Here is a 22,069-nt window from a genome sequence, read left to right on the forward strand (position 1 = left end):
CCAAGCACTTGGGCCATCCTCCACTGCCCTCCTGGGCCACAGCAGAGAGCTGGAGTGGAAGAGGAGCAACCAGGACTAGAATCTGCGCCCATTGGGATGCCGGCGCCACAGGTGGAGGATTGGCCAAGTGAGCCATGGCGCCGGCCCCTTCCCTTTATAAAATAAATGCTGTAATACCCATAACAAATTATAATAGTGTTTAGATGACAGAAGCCATTCTTCTTGTTATCTCCTAATCTAAGTCTCAACAAAATGCAAAGTAGCCCTGAATTAAATAACTTCTTAGCAGTCAATATGGAAGCAAAATACAAAGTATGCCGAATAAGTTGATAATTAAAAAGCTTGAAAGAAAGGAATACATTATGTGAGCAAAACAAAAAGATCTTTGAGGGGCCACCACTGTGGCACAGTGGGTTAAGCCACTACCTGTAATGCCAGCAATCCATGAGTGCCAGTTCAAATCCTAGGGACTCCACTTCCAATCCATCTGCTAATGGGTCTGGGAAAGCAACAGAACATGGCCCAAGTACTTGAGCCCCTGCCATCCACATGGGAGACCTGAATGGAGTTCCAGGATGCTAGCTTCAGACTCTACTCCCTTCTCATTCTCTCTCTGTAACTCTGCCTTTCAAGTGAATAAATCTTTAAAAATTAAAAAACAATAAAGCCTCATAGAAACAGAATGAAGAGTAGCTTTTTTGAAGAAAAAAATTCTTTACTTGGAAAGCGGCTGCCACCATGAAAGAACAGCAGAAACAAAAAGGCCCAGAGTTGCCACTGGTCCCAGTCAAGTGGCAGCGCCGTGAGTTGCTGTTGGGAGCAGTAGGGTCGGGCCCCGGGACAGGGAAGCAGCAAGCAACGCCAGGAGCTTCGCTGCAAGCAGGGCCTCTGAGGTGCTCCTCCCTTCAAGCCCCATTCATGCTGCTCTCAGGACAGGAAGGAGAAGTGTACTGCAGCAAGTTTCACCCCAGTGGATCAGCCCTATCAGCTGCAGAATTTGACCATCTGATATTGTTGTGGAATGCGTATGGTGACTGCGATACCTATGCCACACTGAAGGGACACAGGGGAGCAGTGATGGAGCTGCATTATAACACAGATGGCAGTACACTCCTCTCAGCATCCACAGATACAACTGGCAGTGAAACAGGAGAGTTAAAAGGCTGAAAGGACACACTTCCTTTGGGAATTCCTGTTATACAGCCAGGAGAGGCCCCCAGCTTGTCTGTACGAGGAGTGACAAAGGTACAGTTAAGCTTTGGGATATCCAGAAGCAAGCAGCCATCCAGACATTTCAGAACACATACCAGGTGTTACCTGTGATCTTTAATGAAACAAGTAATCAGATTATTTCTGGTAGAATAGACAACAATATCAAGGTCTGGGACCTATGCCAAAACAAGCTAACCTACACCATTAGAGACCATGCAGATTCAGTGACTGTGCTGAGTTTAAGTTATGAAGGCTCTTATCTCTTGTCCAATGCAATGGACAATACAGTATGGGTCTGGGATGTCCGGCCTTTTGTCCCCAAAGAGAGGTATTTGAAGATATTTCAAAGAAATGTGCCCAACTTTGAAAAGAATCTTCTGAGATCCTGATGGAAACAAAATAGCAGCTGGCTCAGCTGACAGGCTTGTCTATGTGTAGGATATCACAAGCAGAAGAATATTGTACAAGCCTCCTGGCCACACTGGTCCTCAATGAAGTGGCTTTCTATCCTGATGAGCCCATCATTCTCTCAGCATCCAGTACATAAGACTGTACATGAGGGAGATCCGGTGAAGATGCAGAGTGGAAGACACCAAGGCTGCTTGTCCTTGAGACCTCTTTCCACATAAGTGGCACCACATTGTTCGCAGGCCAGCGTCTGCCCTCAGGTGACCATTACTAGCAGGAAACGGGAGAAGCTGTGACCATCCTCCAGCAACCCCTTGTATCTCATGTCACCAGGATGCTTGAGGAAGCTCCTAGTGGCCTCCAAAACCAGCTAGCAGATTTCAGGGATTGGATTTTTTTGTTTTTCACTTTTTATTTTTATCTTTTAAATAAGATTCTTCAAAGGGACAAATATTGATTGGTTTTGTAGTTTCCTGTTTTCTAATCCAGGCTGAAGACAAGGAATGTGACTGAAATTTGTTAATTGGGTTTTGTTTTGTCTTAATTCAGTAACTGGCATGTGTGATATTTTCTTCCTGTGTTTCTTTGAGTCATTTTGTATTAAAAGCTACATAAAAGGCCGGCGCCGTGGCTCAATAGGCTAATCTTCCGCCTAGCGGCGCCGGCACACCGGGTTCTAGTCCCAGTCGGGGCGCCGGATTCTGTCCCGGTTGCCCCTCTTCCAGGCCAGCTCTCTACTGTGGCCAGGGAGTGCAGTGGAGGATGGCCCAAGTCCTTGGGCCCTGCACCCCATGGGAGACCAGGAGAAGCACCTGGCTCCTGCCTTCGGATCAGCGCAGTGCGCCGGCCACAGCGCACCGGCCACGGTGGCCATTGGAGGGTGAACCAACGGCAAAGGAAGACCTTTCTCTCTGTCTCTCTCTCTCACTGTCCACTCTGCCTGTCAAAAATAATAATAAAAAAATTAAAAAATTAAAAAAGCTACATAAAAGCCTTTTTTATAAGAAAAAAAAATCCTTCACTTCAAAATTTTACATGTTCATACAACATTTTGAGTCTCTCTACACTATTCTTTGAATATAGAATATATAGAACTAATTTCTGAGAATTTGATTATACTTAGTTATCAATTTTTCAATGTGTTTTTAATAAAGTTATATTATTATGGTTATCTATTATAGAATAGATTAAGAAAGGAAGATTTTGTTTCACTTTTGCAATAATTCATATTACAGATCACCTCATTTTCATTGCCTATACCAGGCCTATCTTTATTACACTATCACAACAGTAATTTTGGACATCTTATAATGAATTATGAAACATCATACCACATAAAACTGATAATTACTGCTATTTCTAAACAAGTAAGTCACCATGCTATTTAATCAGGAATTTCTAAAATATACCTATAAGTTAACATCTTAAAAAATCTTTAAGAGTGTTAAACAGCCACACAGCAAAAGAACAATTGCTGTGTTCAATAGACTTGCAAGTAAACAGATGAGACCAATGCCTCTTCAACCAACTATTCATTCCTTCTCTATAATACAAATTATTCTCTTTTTTTTAAGATTTATTTGGCCAGCGCCGCGGCTCAATAGGCTAATCCTCCGCCTTGCGGCGCTGGTACACCGGGTTCTAGTCCCGGTCGGGGCGCCGGATTCTGTCCCAGTTGCCCCTCTTCCAGGCCAGCTCTCTGCTATGGCCTGGGAAGGCAGTGGAGGATGGCCCAAGTGCTTGGGCCCTGCACCCCATGGGAGACCAGGAGAAGCACCTGGCTCCTGCCTTCGGATCAGTGCGGTGCGCCGGCTGCAGCGCGCCGGCTGTGGCAGCCATTGGAGGGTGAACCAACAGCAAAGGAAGACCTTTCTCTCTGTCTCTCTCTCTCTCTCTCACTGTCCACTCTGCCTATCAAAAAAAAAAAAAAAAAAAAAAAAGCCGGCGCCACGGCTCACTAGGCTAATCCTCCGCCTTGCGGCACCGGCACACAGGGTTCTAGTCCCGGTCAGGGCACCGATCCTGTCCCGGTTGCCCCTCTTCCAGGCCAGCTCTCTGCTGTGGCCAGGGAGTGCAGTGGAGGATGGCCCAAGTCCTTGGGCCCTGCACCCCATGGGAGACCAGGAGAAGCACCTGGCTCCTGCCATCGGATCAGCGCGGTGCGCCGGCCGCAGCGTGCCTACCGCAGCGGCCATTGGAGGGTGAACCAACGGCAAAGGAAGACCTTTCTCTCTGTCTCTCTCTCACTGTCCACTCTGCCTGTCAAAAATTTAAAAAAAAAAAAAGATTTGATTTATTTGAGAGAGAGTAACACAGAGAGGGAGAGACAAACAAAAAGGTCTTCCATCCACTGGTTCACTCCCCAAACGGCTGCAATGGCTGGAGCAGGGCTGACCCTAAGCCAGGGGACAGGAGCTTCTTCCAGTTCTCCCATGCAGGTGCAGGGGCCCAAGGACTTAGGTCATCTTTCACTGCTTTCTCAGGCTATAGCAGAGATCCGGATAAGAAGAGGAGCAGCTGGGATACAAACCAGCGCCCATATGGGATGCCGGCACCACAAGCAGAGGCTTAGCCCACAATGCCACACGGCTAGCACGTGTAATCCCATTTTGTCAGAAGAAATTATTTGCAAACTATACATCTGATAAAGGATTAATATCCAGGATATATAAAGAACTCAAGAAACTCAACAAAACAAATAACCCAGTTAAGAAATGGGCTAAGGCTAGAATAGGCATTTTTCAAAGGATCAAATACAAATGGCCAACAGACACATGAAAAGATGCTCAGGATCACTAAGCAGGGAAACGCAAATAAAAGCCACAATGAGGCTTCACCTCACTCTAGTCAGAATGGATATCACCCAAAAATCAAAAAATGTTGGCAAGGGTGTAGAGGAAAAAGGTACTCTAATACACTGTTGGTGGGAATGTAAACTAGTACAACCATTATGAAATACAGTATGGTGATTCCTCAGAAATCTGAAAATAACATCTACCATATCACCCAGCCATTCCACTCCTGGGAATTTACCAAAGGATCTGATATCAGCATACAAGAGAGTTAACTGTACCCCCACATTTACAACACTCAATTCTAAGAGCTAAGATATGGAATCAACCCAGATGTCCATCAAATGATAGCTAAATAAATTGTGGTGTATATATACATAATGGAATATTATTCAGCCATTAAAAAGAATGAAATCCTGTCTTTTGCAACAAAATGATGCAACTGGAGACCATTATGCTTAGAGAAATAAGCCAATCCCAAAAAGACAAATATCATATATTTTCCCTGATTTGTGTTAACTAATACAGAGTACAAAAAAAAGTCATGTATATAAACAAAACTGATATCTTAAAATTTGATTATTGTTTATGGCTGATCTATACTATTGAAGAACAGTGATTTTTCTACTAGTATGTAGATTAATAATTCTTTATTTAGTAGAGGCTTCAGCTTGTGATTATAAAGTAAACTTAAAATAAGTCATTATAAAAATTAAAAGACAAATAAGAAAAGAAGGAGGACAGAGGGTAGGGTGGAAGTATCATTATGCTATTAAAACTGTATATATGAAATACATGATATTTGTTCCCCTTAAATAAATAAAAAAACTTTCAAAGATTTAAAAAAGAAAAATACAAATTAGCTTTCTGAAATTCCTTTTGAATCATTCGCCCAACATTCATTAAGTAACCACCATATCCCTCCTTCTGTAAAGATATAATTTCATCTAAACTAAATTTCACATCTAAGATACTTTTATAAAGTACCTGGAAAAAAAAACATACCAGGAAAAAGGAGAATAAATGGAATTGGAAGACAAAAATTGATTTCTCATACATTTTTAAGTCACACAGATTAGATTAACAGAGAGGGAAAAGAATGACAAAGAATAGAGGTTAGGGGCCAACGCTGTGGTGCAGGAGGCTGAGCCTCACCTGCAGTGCCAGCATCCCATGTGGGTGGCCAGTTTATATACCGGCTGCTCCTCTTCCAATCCAGCTCTCTGCTTAAGGCCTGAGAAGGCAGTAGAAGATGGCCCAAGTCCTTGGGCCATGCACCCACATGGGGGACTTAGAAGAAGCTCCTAGCTCCTGGCTTCACATTGGCTCAGCTCCAGCTATTGCAGGGGCAGATGGAAGGCCTCTCTCTGTCTCTCCCTCTCTCTGAAACTCTACTTCTCAAATAAATAAACAAAATCTTAAAAAAAAAAAAAAATAGCAGTTAGTTCAGGAGCAGGCATATGGCACAGTCAATTAAGTCACCTACATCTCATATCAGAACAAAGTACTTCCAAATAATGCATACCATGGAAGACAGCTGATGATAAGCTCCAGTACTTAGATCCCTGCCACTCACCAGGAGTCCCAGATGGAGTTCCTGAGACCCCTGACTTTGACCTGGCCCAGTCTTGGCTGCTGCACGCATTTGGGAAATGAAGCAGCAACAGAAGATATCTCTCTTTCTGTCACTCTGCTTCTCAAGTAAATAAAAATAAATTTTAATAAATAGTCTAAAACAGAGTATAAGCAAGACCTTTGGCCAGTAACAAACAAAAGATAAACTGATTGTAAGCAAGATAAAGAGTAGCATTTAGCTTCATAATATGAGTTGAGCTCAGAAGTTTCCCAGAAGCTGTCACTAAGTTTTCTCTCTACTGTCAATCCCACTCCTCTGTCACAGACAATATCACTTAACTAAACCAAAACAGAAGAAAAACTAAATAGCGTTCACACTAGGTCCAATATGGCAGCTTTGTTCTTATTCTGAGCACTTTAAAAAATTAACATTCTATGTATATGCTATAATGACACCAATAAAACCATGTCTTCTCCTGTGTTTTTCCTCATGTAAATGGAGTCTCAATTATGCAGATGTGCAATGGATGATAAACAACACTTGGAAGTTCAAGGAAAATACACTGAGGCACAAAATCAATATACACAAAAATTATAGAATATTTGTTTCCGGGGCTGACACTGTGGCTTAGCGGGTAAAGCCACAGTCTGCAGCCTCGGCATCCCATATGGATGTTGGTTCAAATCCTAGCTGCTCCACTTCCAATCTAGCTCCCGGCTAATGTGCCTGGGAAATCAGCAGAAGATGATCTAAGTACTTGGGCCCCTGCACCCATGTGGTAGACCTGTAAGAAACTCCTGGCTCTTGGCTTCAGCCTGGCTCAGCCCTGGCCATTGTAGCCATTTGGGGAGTGAACCAGAAGATGTAAGATATAGCTCTCTCATGCTTCTCTCGCTCTCTTTCTCTCTTTCTCGCTCTCTCCCTAACCAGATCTCTCTCTCTGTCTCTCTCTCTCTCTCTGCTTCTTTGTAATTTTGCCTTTCAAATAAATAAATAAATCTTCTTAAAAAATTTATCTTCCCAAGAAACAGCTTTCAAAGAGAAAAATCCTACGAAAGTGTACACTGTCTCCCAAGCAGTTACTGTGACATAATCCACTAATCCTCTTTAACCAGTAGATGGTGCTAGTCTCCAGATGTGTGCACTATAAGCAACTGTACACTAAATAAGATATTTTCATTATAAAGAAAAGTTAAATGCTTTAAGAGATAAATATAGTCACCCTGACTAGACATTACACAATCTATGCATGCACCAAAACATCACACAGTACCTCATAAATATGTACAATTCTTACATGTCTGTTAAAATATATTTAAATAACAAAAATTATTAAAGGACAAGAGAAAAAATATAAAGATGACCTTGCATGCCAGAGTTTAAAGCACATTCCAAACATTATTTTATCTCTAAAAATCAAATGAAGCAAAGATTACAAGTTTTTTCTAAATATTAAAACCTTAAAGAAAGCAAAAAATGTTATTATGCCTTTAAAGTCAGTATCACTATTTACATTTAAGGGTCTGTGAGGACAGACATAATGTTTTCATTTCCAGAGTACAAAACAATATATACTGCATATGCACAGACAAAAGGACTAGATACCCCAGATTTGAATCCAGCCTCCAACTATTCAATATCTGTAATAATCCTCCATGTCTCAGGTACATGGTCTGTTAAATAAGAATAAAATATAACTATCTTATAGGGTTCTTGTGAAGTTCAAATGAGGTAATATACACAAGGCACTTAGAAGAGTATCTGGGACATAGTAAATACTATGCAAGTGGTTGCTATATTGCTGTTGTTCTCTAACGTTTAGCAAAGGAACTAAACCAAAGAAAATCTCATCAACCGAAGAATAATTAAATATAGACATTAATCAAATGGCTTCCATAGTAATGAGAAGAAATGTTCTATAGCTATCTAAAAATACAAGGACAAATGTTGACTGAAAAAAAAAAAGTCCCAGAAAACTATGGACAGTATGATACCACAGTTTTAAAATAGGGCCAAAACAATTAAAAATTGTTTATTCGTGTGTATGACATAATTAGTTTTTTTTTTAAAGATTTTATTTATTTATTTGACAGGTAGAGTCACAGACAGTGAGAGGGAGAGACAGAGAAAGGTCTTCCTTCCATTGGTTCACTCCCCAAATGGCCATTACAGCCGGCGCTGCACCGATCCGAAGCCAGGAGCCAGGTGCTTCCTCCTGGTCTCCCATGCGGGTGTAGGGGCCCAAGCACTTGGACCATCCTCCACTGCCTTCCCGAGCCACAGCAGAAAGCTGGACTGGAAGAACAGCAACTGGGACTAGAACCGGCACCCATATGGGATGCCGGCGCCGCAGGCGGAGGAGTAACCTACTACGCCATAGCACTGGCCCCAACATAATTAGCTTTTAAAAGGTAAGATAAACACAATCCTGGTAATAGAGGAAACCAGGAAAGAGATGAGATAGGAAAGAATAAATGAGTATGTATAAAATTATTGATAAAGCCAAGTTCTTAGATTGGGTGCATTGTAATAAGAATGTAAGTTAGTACAATCACTTTAGGAACTGATTTAGCACTATCAAATAGAGTTTAAGAATCACTTTCCCCATAATATATTCTTTCCCCATAATGCATTCAATAAATCTACTTGAAGCATACACTAAGAGAAAATCTTGCTCATACATACTAGTAAATACATTCAAGAATGTTGTTAGAAACATTGTAACAGGAAAAACTAGAAAGAACTCTGACAACAGAAGAAAGTATGAATAAATTATATTAGTTCTTTTATGTAATATAGCAGTAAAAACTAAAAAATTACAACCATACACATAAGAATGAATCTCAGGAACAGTAGCTGAACAAAAAACAAGTCACAGAAAAAATACAAATGATTCCATTTGTAACACTTTCAAATACTATATTGTTTAGGGATATAAACATGTTAAACCTACATGGAAAAGCATAAGAAGGGCCAGCGTTGTGGCATAGTGAGCACCAGTTCGTGTCCCAGTTGCTCCATTTCCAATCCAGCTCCCTGTTAATGCACCTGGGAAAGTAGTGGAAGACAACCCAAGTGCTTGGGCCCTTTCTCCCATGTGGGAGACCTGGAAGAAGCTCCTGGCTTTGGACTAGCCCACCCCTGGCCACTGAGGCCATTTGGGAGTGAACCAGTGAGTGGAAGATCTCTGTTTCTCTCTCTCTCTCTCTGTAACTCCACCTTTCAAAAAACAAAGAAATCTTTTTTAAAAAGGAAAGGAATAATTACAAAATTAAGGATAATGGTTACCTTGGAGGAAGGAAAAGAAATAGATGCAACAGGGTTACACAAAGGGACATCAAAACAAGTGGCAGGGATTTCTGCGAAGATGGTCATGGCTTGCATGCCTTTTGGTCTCTTCAAGCTCCACATAGAAACATCACTGCAACCCCGCAAATTCCAAAATGCAGTGCTTAAAGACAAATCACTAACACCCACAAGACCTGTACTACTTTGCAGGAAGAAGGTGACAACTGATGGGACTTAAGAACAAAGTAACTTCAACACAGAGCATAGGCATTCAATAGAAAGTACAGCAGGCTAATTTGAAAACAAACAAACAAACAAAAAAAAAAAAAAACACAATGACAAATACATCTGAAATTAGGACGGGTTCTGGCATCTCAAGTAGCAGACAAGAGAAAGAGTCCAGGATAAGAAAGCCTGAAAGAGATCGTGCGATTCAGTCTCTACAAGCTTTCAAAATTGACCTGCCAGGGCTCTCTTCTAAAACAAGCCCCACACTGAGAAGAAACGGCTGGAGTAAAATCAACACTGAGTGGAACAGAATAAAAGCAAAAAAAGGAAGGTCCAGATCAAACTGGGGAAAGGGAAAAGACCCAGGAAATCCCAGCAGGTCATTATCTTTTGAACACTATATAAGAACAGAAGTGGAAGCTCTGTGAAGTCAGAGAATATTTTCCCCATTCCACCTTATTCCTAAAGTTCAAGAAACCAATTTCATATAAAAATGACCAACAGAAAAGTAGCAAGGTCAAATTCCATATAAAGTTAATAACAAGAAAAAAAAAAAAGAATGAATCCCTACAATGAAAACAGTCAGGAAACTGTGCCCACAAAACAGAATGAAAACTGTAACACACTCTTTCCAAACAAGTTAAAGATATTTAAAAGGGGCCAGCGCTGTGGCATAGTGGGTAAAGCCACTGCCTGCAGTGCCAGCATCCAATATGGGCGCTGGTTCAAATCCTGGCTGCTCCACTTCTGATCCTGGCCTGGGAAAGCAGTAGAAGATGGTCCAAGTCCTTGGGCCCCTGCACCTACGTGGGAGACCCAGAAGACACTTCTGGCTTCAAATTACCACAGCTCCAGCTGTTGCAGCCAATTGGGGAGTGAACCAGCAGATGGAAGCCCTTTCTCTCTCTCTCTTTGCCTCTCCTTCTCTCTCTGTGTAACTCTGGCTTTCAAATAAATAAATAAATCTTCAAAAAAAAAGACATTTAAAAAGTGATGGAAGACATAAAAGCACAATAAAAACTAGAATTGTAGAAACTGAAAACTAAAAATACAATACTCAGGAAAGAAAAAAGAAATAAAGGAAAACAAAACTTTCAGAAATAAAGCCCAAACCAGAAAACACAAAGAGAAATAAATATAAAACATAGTGCCTCCTAAGACAGAAAGCAAAAAGGGAAAAATATTTCCATTAAAAACCAAAGATGGGGCAGACAACTGGCACAGTCGTTAAGACACCACTTGAAATGTCTGCATCCTAAATCTGATTGCCTAGGTTCAAATGCCAGCTCTGCCCCATTTCTAGTTCCCTGATAATGGGCATCTGGGAGGCAGCAGGTGATAGCTTAAGTAGATGGGACCCAGGGCCAGCTTTGTGGTACAGCAGGTTAAGCTACCACTTGCAATGCCAACACCCCACACTAGAGTACCAGTTAAAGTCCTGGCTCCTCTACTTCTGAACCAGCTTCCTACTAATGTACCTTTGAAGATAGCAGAAGATGGCTCAAGTACTTGGTCCCACTTCCATGTGGCCATGTGGGAGATACAAGATGGAGTTCTTGACTTCCACCTAGCCCAGACCTGGCTTTTGTAGCCATTTAAGGAGTGAACCAGTAAAACTGATTTTCAAGTACAATAAAGACAAATTCATCAGTATAACAGAACTCAAGGACTATTGTTCCAGATGAATACAAGCTTCAGACAACCAAAATACTAGAGAGATACAGACCTAAGAACTGGTGACACTCATTAAATATAAAGTTGGCTGGAGAACTAAGACTGAATGGAGTCTCACAAGGAAAAAGTATAGTATGTAAAGAATATAAAACAATGACAGTGTAGAATAGTACTTTCATTTTTTTAAATGGGAGAATAAAAATTACATACATACATACACACACACACACACATACAAAATCCATGCTTTAAGTAATATCCATGACAGTGTTAGAACTGTTACTCTAAGACTACTTTACACACATCAGACTATTGAAATACTCTAATTCTGTCATGTCCTATGCCCTTAAGAACCAAAATTCTTAGTATAGAAGGAGGTGGATATACAGCAGTGAAAATTTTAATAAAAGCTCTAGGGACAGAAGTCTGCACAGAAGTTAACTTGCCACCTGGGGCACTGGCATCCCAAGCTGGTGTACCTGTGCTTGCGTCCTGGCTCTACTTCTGATCCCAGCACCCAGCTAATGAGCACCCTATGAGGCAGAAGGTGATGGCCCAAGTACTTGGGGCCCTGACCATCTACATTCAAGACTCAGATTGAGTTCCAGACTCACAGCTTTGGCCCAGTCCCAACTGTTGCTAGCATTTGGAGAGTGAATTAGAAGACGTAAGAGGGGTCACTGTGTGTGTGTGTGTGTGTGTGTTTCTCTCTTACACCTTTAAGTTAAAACAAAAAATTCCCTATAGTCTTGAATTCAGATTAGAAATATCAGAACTCAGGAGTTATTCCTAGCTCTGTTCACTGAAATAGCCTAGAAACAAAGGACAATGAACCAGTGAAAATGAGTATCCTTACACTATGGTCTTGAAATACCATTTCTCACTAAAATACTTTTCTTAAGAGACATGAGTGAGTCCAGAAGAAAAGTATGTACAAAATGAAATCTTATTAACAACAAGAAGCAAGGATGCTAATCCAAAGTTTCAGGAGTCAATGGTGAAAAAGATTCTACTACCCAGACATGGACAATTTGAGCTTCTATAATGATAAAAATTGAATTTTACTGAAATTCATGATCTATGCTAAACTCATGAGTTTATTACTATTCAAAAAGTGATCACCTTTGGAGGACAGAGGACCAGTTTACTATCTGTAAAACTTGATAAATAAAGGGAAACAATCAAGCATTTATCTTGACTTTCCTACATGAACTATACTATTGGTTTACCAAATAATGGATGATAAATGGGAAGTATCTACTTACATTAATTAACAAAGTATATTATTACTTTGCAATTCCCAATGAGCAATTGTTTTAAGTATTAAGTAAAAAACAAAAGAGTCAATTAGAAAATGTGGACTTAGGTATGACTAAACTATAAAGTCTAGAAAAGAATATTGGGAGATAAAATCACAAAAACATGTAAAAAAGAGATTACCATAGAAGTTAGAATGATGATGTGTTAAAATGGTTAAGGTGACAAGAATGCTTATTGGAATGGGGAAAACAGAAATGACTTCTGGGATGCATGAAAAAGTTCCATTCTTTTTTTTTAAACAAAGATTTATTTTATTTATTTAAAAAGACAGAGTTACAGAGAAAGAGATACACATAAAGAGAGAGTCTTCCACCTGCTGGTTCACCCCCCAATGGCCGCGAAGGCCAGAGCTGACCTGATCTGAAGCCAGGAGTTTCCTCCGGGTCTCCCACATGGGTACAGGGGCCCAAGGACTTGGGCCATCCTCCACTGCTTTTCCAGGCACATTAGCAGGGAGCTGGACCGGAAATGGATCATCCAGGACTCAAACTGGCGCCCATAAGGGATGGTGCCATCACAGGCCACAGGCCAGGGCTTTAACCCACTGCACCATAGCATCGACCCCAAAAAAGTTCTATTTCTTGACTTAGATGTAATTACAAGGATGTACACTATAATAATTTATTAGACCATATATCTGGCTTTCATACTTTTTAATTTTTACTTTATAATGGCAAATTACAGTAACAAAATTTTTAAGTGGTAGTATTTTTCTTACTCTAAATGATAGGTATAAGTTTTCATTATATCATAATTCTTTCTACTTCACATATTTCATAAATAATTATGTACCTATTCAGTGTTAATTGAAATTTTAATCAAACCAGATTATTCATAATGAAAACTCTAATTAAAATCATAGTCTAAATCCATGAGTTGAAATCTAGATTTACCATTAACCAACTTTCTAAGCCTCAATTTCTTCGTATGCAAAAGGAGAAAAATAAAAGCTGAGGTTAATGAATAATTAAATAGTATACTATTAATTCACTGCATTAAAATGTATTTTATTTTCCATTCCTTTTCTTTCTTTTCTTTTTTTTTTTTTTAAAGTCAGAATTAAAGAAAGGGAGAGACAGAAAGAGAGATCTTCTAGTCAGTGGTTCACTCTACAGATGGCTGCAATAGCTAGGGCTGGGTCAGGCTGAAGCCAAGAGCCAGGAGCTTCACCCACGTCTCCCACATGCACTGGAGTCATCTTCTGCTGCTTTCCCAGGTGCATTAGCAGGGAGCTGGATCAGAAGTGAGCAGCCAGGACTCCAATTAGTGTCCATATAGGATGACAGCACTACAGACGGTGGCTTAACCCACTGCATCACAGTGCCAGCCCCTATTTTCCATTTCTCACAAATCTTTTAGTTTAAGCCAAGGAAGCATATATTATGCATGAGCAATTTTATTTAAGGGATCAACTTATTAAGACATGTAATTCCTTGCTATTCAATATAGTTGGAGTCTAACAATATATACTAGTCCATTCCTTTAGCAAGGTACTTACTCAATCTAGAACAGTATTTGGCACATGGTTAACAAAACAAAGTTCCTGCTCTGATAAACTGTTTTACTAGTAGAGTGAGATAAAACAACATAAAAAAAAATCAACAGATAATATGTCAGGTAATAATAAGTCCAAGAAGAAAAATGATAAATAATATGACAATCATGCAAGGGCTCTATAATAAAAGAAAGCACAAGCCTTTTAGGGAAAGAACAGGTAGAAGAAAGGAAATACAAAGGCACTCAGGTAGAATACCTTATGTGTTCCAGAAATAGCAACACTAATGTGGCTACAGTGGAGTGAACAGGAGTGCAGTAGAAAGACATTACACCAAAGAAAGTGCCAGGGAAGATTCAGTTGGGTGTTACAGGCTCTGGAATCTTATTCTTTTTTTTTTTTTTTTAAAGATTTATTTATTTATTTGAAAGGCACAATTAGAGAGGCAGAGGCAGACAGAGACAGGCTTGGATTCCATCCACTGGTTTACTCCCCAGATGGCCGCAAAGACTGGAGCTGCGCCAATCCAAAGCCAGGAGCCAGGAGCCTCCTCTGGGTCTCCCACGTGGGTGCAGAGGCCCAAGGACTTGCGCCATCTTCTACTGCTTTCCCAGGACATAGCAGAGAGCTGGATCAGAAGTGGAGCAGCCAGGACACGAACAGGTGGCCACTATCAGATGCTGCCACTGCAGGCAGCAGCTTTTACCTGCTACACAACAGAGCTGGCCCCAGGATTTTAGTCTTAAAATATAGAAACTACCAAACATAGGAGTGACATGTTCTAATTTACTTTAAAATAATCCCTATGTTTGTTGGAGGAATAAAAGACTCAGAACAATAACAAAAGGAGCAACTAGTCCCTTAAGAAGCAAGATATAGTGGTGACTAGTTCTAGAGGAACAGAAGTGGAAATGATTGACGGGAAGTGTCAGATTCTGGGTATCTTAACTTTTTACATAGCTTTAGCATCTATACACACAAGATTTTAAAATATTGTTACAGAAATTACAGTCCTTAAAAAATTTTCAAAACATAGCCACTGGAAGACTACCCTTTAAGAGATAGATAAGGGAGAGCTGGCAGTATAGAGCAGCAGGTTAAACTACTGCTGCAACACTGAGGAAGCCGGCATCCCATATCCTGGCTATTCTACTTCTGATCCAGCTTCCAGTTAATGCACCTGGGAAAGCAGCAGAAAATGGTCCAAGTACTTGGGCCTCTGCCACCCATGTGGGAGACCTGGATGGCAGCTCCAGGTTGCTCACTTTAGCCTGGTCCAGCCCCAGCCACTGCTGCCTTTTGGGGAGTGAACCAACAGATGTAAGATCTCTCAATCTCTCAATCTCTCTCTCCTCCCCTCTCTCTCCCTCTTGCTGTGTCTTTCAAATAAATTAGCAATTTTTTTACAAAAAAGAGATAAGCAAATCTATAAAAGACTGTGTCTAAGTATAAAGACTCTACAGTAAAACTTCTTGTTTTTTTCTAACTCACTTACTAGATGTGAAAACTATAGCAACAATTTTGTCCCAGTTTTCCCATCTGCCAAATGGGGTAATAATAATGGTATTAGCTACCTCACAGTACTGTTGTGATTAAATATGAAAGTAAATATAGGGGCCGGCACCGTGGCTTAACAGGCTAATCCTCCGCCTCGCAGCACCGGCACACCGGGTTCTAGTCCCAGTCGGGGCGCCAGATTCTATCCCGGTTGCCCCTCTTCCAGGCCAGCTCTCTGCTATGGCCCAGGAAGGCAGTGGAGGATGGCCCAAGTCCTTGGGCCCTGCACACGCATGGGAGACCAGGAGAGGCACCTGGCTCCTGGCTTCAGATCAGCGAGATGCGCCGGCCGCAGCGGCCATTGGAGGGTGAACCAACGGCAAAAGGAAGACCTTTCTGTCTCTCTCTCTCACTATCCACTCTGCCTGTCAAAAACAAAAAAAAAAGTAAGTAAATATAAAGAATTTAGCTGACATATAAGTCAATAAACATCAGCTATCAAATATATTATTATATACTTTCTACCATTACAACTTTTTCTTATTGCTGCTATTTATAATAAGCCCTAATATAACTGGTTATATATTCATTTTTAAAGTATCAGAAAAATAAACTTTGTCATTCTAATATGTTATTTAATACAGTTTTCAATTGAAAGCAGTTACTGCTTTTGCTATAACAAAGCACACTGATTTGTATTATACTTTTTAACTTTTTTTTTTTTTTTTTTGACAGGCAAAGTGGACAGTGAGAGAGACAGAAAGGTCTTCCTTTGCCGTTGGGTCACCCTCCAATGGCCGCCGTGGCCAGCACGCTGCAGCCGACGCACAGCGTTGATCCGAAGCCAGGAGCCAGGTGCTTCTCCTGGTCTCCCATGGGGTGCAGGGCCCAATCACTTGGGCCATCCTCCACTGCACTCCCGGGCCACAGCAGAGAGCTGGCCTGGAAGAGGGGCAACCGGGACAGAATCTGGCACCTCGACCAGGACTAGAACCCAATGTGCCGGCACCACAGGCAGAGGATTCGCCTAGTGAGCTGCAGCGCCGTTGTAATATACTTTTTTAAAAAATTAATGAATCTTAAGGAAACCTGAATTTAGACTTCAAAGAATCCAAAGCAATTCCTAATTTTTTCTTCCCTTCAAAATTAAAATTAGTGTTCAAAAAATCTTACAAGGCTCTAAAAAAGTCCCACAAAGAGTACGACAGGAACAATTATACATGAGCCATAATCACTTGGACTTTTTGTTTAGTGGGTCACATAATTTTCTTACATTGTATATCTGTGTGTATGAGGTAGGTTCACAAGATAAACCATTTGAGGCCAAAAGTTTAACGCCCTTTCATATTTCAAATGCTCCCACTAAAGACACATATGACAAAAAAAACAATAATTGTCTCTTGGAGAAGATAAGGGGAGAAAGGTAATAAAGAGATACTCTTAGCACTTAAAGTCTTTGACATTATTTGGTTTCCTTCCTTGTATATATATTAACTTTTCAAAATAAAAGAATTTCATTCTATTAACAATTAATGAAACAAATTTTTAAATGTCTCAGAGTTCATCAAATGGTAGCTTACCAGATTGAAGATGCCAGCAAAATATTAGTGTGGTTTGCAAGAAACCTCAACGGAGGCTCTGCAAGCAGTATACAGGATAAAATTCCCCCACCAAAGCAGTGGAGCATAGCAGTAAACCAGCTTGAAACTGGATTCTTCCATGCCACTGCCGCTGCTCCTAAAATGGTAAAGTAAAAACATGGTTTGGACATAGAACACACAGAAAAGGACCTACAAGAGCAACAAACTGTTAACTATTGTTATCTCTTAAGGGAAGCCTGGGATTAAAGAGATGGTCAAGGGAGCTCTAAACTTATTTAATTGTATTATATAATTACATCTGAATTCTTTAAAATATAATGTTCATTTATTAATTATATAATTAAAATGTTAGGGGCCGGCACTGTGGCAAAGCAGGTAATGCTGCAGCCTGCAGTACCGGCAACATATGGGCACCAGTTTGCATCCTGGCTGCTTCACTTCCAATCTAGCTCCCTGCTAATGCACCTGGGAAAGCAAGGGAAGATGGCCTAAGAGCTTGGGTCTCTGCACCCACATTAGACACCCAGAAGAAGCTCTGGGCTCCTGGTTTTGGATGGGCCTGGCTCCAGCTGTTGTAGCCATTTGGGGAGTGAACCAGCAGATGCAAGAGCGTTCTCTCTCTCTCTGCCTATGCCTCTCTGTAACTCTGCCCTTTAAATAAAGGAATCAATAAAAAATTTAATAAATTATACCATATCTAATCTGAGAATACAATGCACCTAATTCAAAAGAATACAGCAGTTTTACAAACTGTGCAAAAAGAGAATCATATGTGTAAACAGTATGTATAGCATGAAATCATGTACAAGGAAAAAACAGAAAACAAGATATTTTTCTAGGTATATACATATGCAAGTAATGCATAGAATAAGGTCTACAAGAATACATAACCAAATTGACAGCTAATGTTACTTTCAGAAAGAGGTCCATTTATGTAAATACAAGCCACCACTAAAAAAAAAAAAAAACAAAAAAAAAACAAAAAAAAAACAAACAACAACAACTGCAGGGCCAGTGTTTGGCACAGCAGTTAGGAGGTGACTTGGAACACATGCATCCCCTATCAGAGTGTCTGGGTGCAAGCCCTGGCTCTGCTTCCAATTCTAGCTTCCTGTTAACGCACACCCAAGGGAGGAAATGATGATGGCTGAAGTAAACGGTTCCCTACCACTCAGGTGGTAGACCCAGACTGAGTTCTAGGCATCCTTGTCCTGGCCTAGCTCTAGTTGTTAATAGGCATTTGGAAAGTAAAGCAGCAGATCTTTCTTTATCTGTTATCTGTCTGTCTTTATCTCTTTATCTTTTTCTCTCACTCACCCTTGCTCTCTGCCTTTGAAATAAAATGAAAAAAATTTTGGAATTTTGCAAATCTGTATATGAATTTAAAACATCAATGTTGCCTGTATTTAACATGGGAATTCATCTATATGTGCTCAGAAGGAAAATAAACATTTGAATAGGGCAACCCACCATTTCCCAAATAAAATATGCCCAGGGGTGAACATGGTTTAGTAAATGTGCATGTTTGTGGTGTACACATCCTTAAAAGTACAGTGCTGCCAAAGTGTAATGATATGTATCTGGTGGTAACTCAAGAAATGGTGACTGCTCCAATCTAAAGAAAAATCCACTTATGAGAAACTTACTAAAAGACAGGATGTCAATTTCCAGTATAGCATCTTCCCTTAAGCCTAAGAATCTTCAAGAGGTATTTCAATGATACAAGGCCATGCTGTATTTAGTGCAAAATTCCAATGCAATATATGACACCACTGTGTCTAGAACATACACAAACATAATATATGGGCCCTGCTCCTACAGTGTGACTGATTATTGTACTAGCCAGCACAATAACGAGCACAATTTTTTTCCATTCCATCAATGAGCGCTAGCTGAACAATAAACAATGCCATTAAACCATCCTCAGGTTGAAAGCAACACACAATGCTTAAAAAAAAAAAAAAAAAAAAGGATTCTAGAGCATTTATTGCCCAGATACAGATCCTGGCTCTAGTACTTACTCTTTGCGTAAACCCAACAAGTAAACTGTCTTTTTTCCCACATCTTTAAAATACAGATGCCCCCACCTCCAGCCCTTTTATTGATATAAAAGGAAAAGGAAAAAAGTAACCCATATCATAGGGTTGTTATAAGGTCAATTATGAGTAAGTAAATTTGAAGCACTCAGAGTGGGGCCTACCATATAGTAAGTAGGGAGTATTGGCTATCACTATTATCATAGAAGTACATAGGAAAAAAATTACTCAATTTCCTCTCCTACCATTCACACTCCTCCTCCTCTGAGTAACTATTTCTGGTCTTTTCCTACGCTTACTTATACTCCATCTCCACGTCCACCTCCCATCTGTCTGCTACTCTCTCTCTCCCCACTCCGTGCATCCTGTGTGTTTATGGGTGCCTCCCTCTCTCTTTTACAGGTCTGGTTAGCACTGGAGACACATTCTTGAAAGAGAAGCTAAACTTAATGAGAGTTCTAAAGGGCCCATCATAGCACAGCAGTCACTATGAAAACACATTCCCACAGTACTGATTACTTCTGACAAGTATGAGGGGCCTTTAACATGTTTGTGGAAAATTTTCATTATCTTTTAATTCTATTTTTCCATGAACATTATTTAAAATCCACCTCATATACAGTTAGCGATTATTGACTGATGTGTTCATCTTCTGTATTTCCTAATAACTGTTCTTTTTTTTTTTTTTTTTTAAGATTTATTTTATTTATTTGAAAGACAGAGTTACAGAGAGAGGTAGAGACAACGAGATCTTCCATCCGCTGGTTCACCCCCCAGATGACCGCAACAGCCAGAGCTGAGCTGATCTGGCCAGGAGCCAGGAGCTTCTTCCAGGTCTTCCATGAGGGTGCAGGGGGGGCCAAGGACTTAGGCCATCTACTGCTTTCCCAGGCCATAGCAGAGAGCTGGATCAGAAGTGAAACAGTTAGGACTCAAACAGGAGCCCATATGGGCTGCCGGCATTACAGGTGGTGGCTTTACCCACTATACCACAGCACTGGCCCCTAATAAGTGCTCCTACAGAAGATCAAGCATTACCTTTAACTACCACTCATGAGCTAAACCAAATCCAAACATACTCAGGTTCTCCTTTGACCACTGAAATAATCCAAATCAAATTCACTAAATGCTTTTCACACATAGTATTCATTCACATAAGACCCATTTCTGGATAAGTCTACTAAAATAACTTTCCTTTGTCCTCAACTTTTGATTATTTTATTCATTCCTCTTAATACGTATCACATTCTAAATTTTGTTCACAAATTTTATCTCCATCAAAAACTGCTAATCCTTAGGACTCCAACAGAGACTTAGTATGGAGTAAGTGCTCTATAAATGTTTATCATGACAGGGAAATAAATACATGTGAAATATTTCCAAGAGGTTAAGCACTAAAATTTTAATTTCGCTTACTTATGATTGTCGTAACTCAGGCAGTTGTGACTGTTTATTACTTTTGAAACCTCTGAGTAAGACCTCTTAACTTTTCTTGGCTTAAATTTCATCTTAAATAATGTTAACAATGCATATCTTGATTTCAACTGAGATAACATACACAAACAAATTTACTGCCCAGTACAAGACCCACACTTTGCTAACTCCTAACTGTTAAATGACTTGATCACTAACAGCAGAGAAAAGAGGGGGGAGTCAAATGAAACCCAAGGGCTATTTCTGGCTCAATTCTCTAAAGCCAAGATATAGCTCTTTCGAATTCTTATTGCAAGGATTCCATGACAATAATGTATCATGGCACTGAAACAATACCCATCACCCCATATGGGCACCGGTTCAAGACCCAGCTGCTCCACTTCTGATCCAGCTCTCTGCTATGGCCTGGGAAAGCAGAACATGGCCCAATTCCTTGGGCCCCCACACCAGCATGGGAGACCTTGAGGAAGCTCCTGGCTCCTGGTTTTGGATTGGCGCAGCTCTGGTGGCCATCGAGGGAGTGAACTAGCCGATGGAAGACCTCTCTCTGTCTCTGCCTCTGCCTCTCTGTAACTCTTCCTCTCAAATAAATAAATCTTTTTTTAAAAACTAACAAAAAAAATTTTTGAGGCCCACAATCAATCAATAGCATATAAGAAACAACAGAAAAATCCTAAATACTTCTTTATGTATTCATTTTAAAAATAAATGCACTAAATGGCAACATAAATTATGTATTCTTTATGATAATTAAATTTTGCAAAGCAGACAACACTTAATGAGAAAAGTCACACTGTTATATATTATAGCAACTCTCCTCAATGTGTGGTTTCAAACAGAAAACAGTTGGCTGTATTCTCACATCTGCTTCAATCTGTTCCATTATCAGAAGTCATGTAGCCACTGGAAAACTCCACTATACACTTGTGAGAAAAATGGGAGTGAAAAAGATAACAGCTGAATATTTTTAAGAAAATAATTTTAACCTGAAAAGTGTCATGGAACCCCATGGGTCCCTAGACCACACTCTGAGAACCTCTGATTTAGTCTATACAAGAACATAACTAAATTTGGAATATAGGGGCCTGCACGGTGGTGCAGTAGGTTAATCCTCCGCCTGAGGCACCAGCATCCCATATGAGCACTGGTTCTAGTCCCGGCTGCTCTTCTTCCAATCCAGCTCTCTGCTGCGACCTGGGAAAGCAGTAGAAGATGGCCCAAGTCCTTGGGCCCCTGCACCTGTGTGGGAGACCAGAGGAAGCCCCTGGCTCCTGGCTTCGGATCGACGCAGCTCCAGCCATTGCGGCCATTTGGGGAGTGAACCAGTAGAGGGAAGACCTTTCTCTCTGTCTCCACCTCTCATGGTCTGTAACTGTACCTCTCAAATAAATAAATAAATTTGGAATATGGAGTTAAAAAGGCAATATACTTCTTTTCAGTCAAAGAAACAGTACGTTTCACAGATTATCTGTCCTACTTTAATATGGTAATACACTCGTAAACCAAGT

The 22,069-nt window shown here is 40.4% G+C and overlaps 1 protein-coding gene and 1 pseudogene across 1 annotated transcript in view; one reads left to right on the forward strand and one right to left on the reverse strand.

Annotated features, from left to right (window-relative positions):
- TMEM38B (transmembrane protein 38B) overlaps positions 1-22,069 on the reverse strand; it is a 47,468-nt gene that overhangs the window by 24,287 nt on the left and 1,112 nt on the right. The window contains exon 2 of the mRNA XM_062207810.1: positions 17,071-17,227. Coding sequence (XP_062063794.1) covers positions 17,071-17,227 — 157 coding nt within the window. The remainder of the gene's footprint in view (positions 1-17,070; positions 17,228-22,069) is intronic.
- LOC133771204 (U5 small nuclear ribonucleoprotein 40 kDa protein-like) lies at positions 739-1,785 on the forward strand (annotated as a pseudogene).

Source organism: Lepus europaeus, chromosome 12 (assembly GCF_033115175.1).
Source record: "Lepus europaeus isolate LE1 chromosome 12, mLepTim1.pri, whole genome shotgun sequence".
In the NCBI taxonomy this organism is placed as follows: Eukaryota; Metazoa; Chordata; class Mammalia; order Lagomorpha; family Leporidae; genus Lepus; species Lepus europaeus.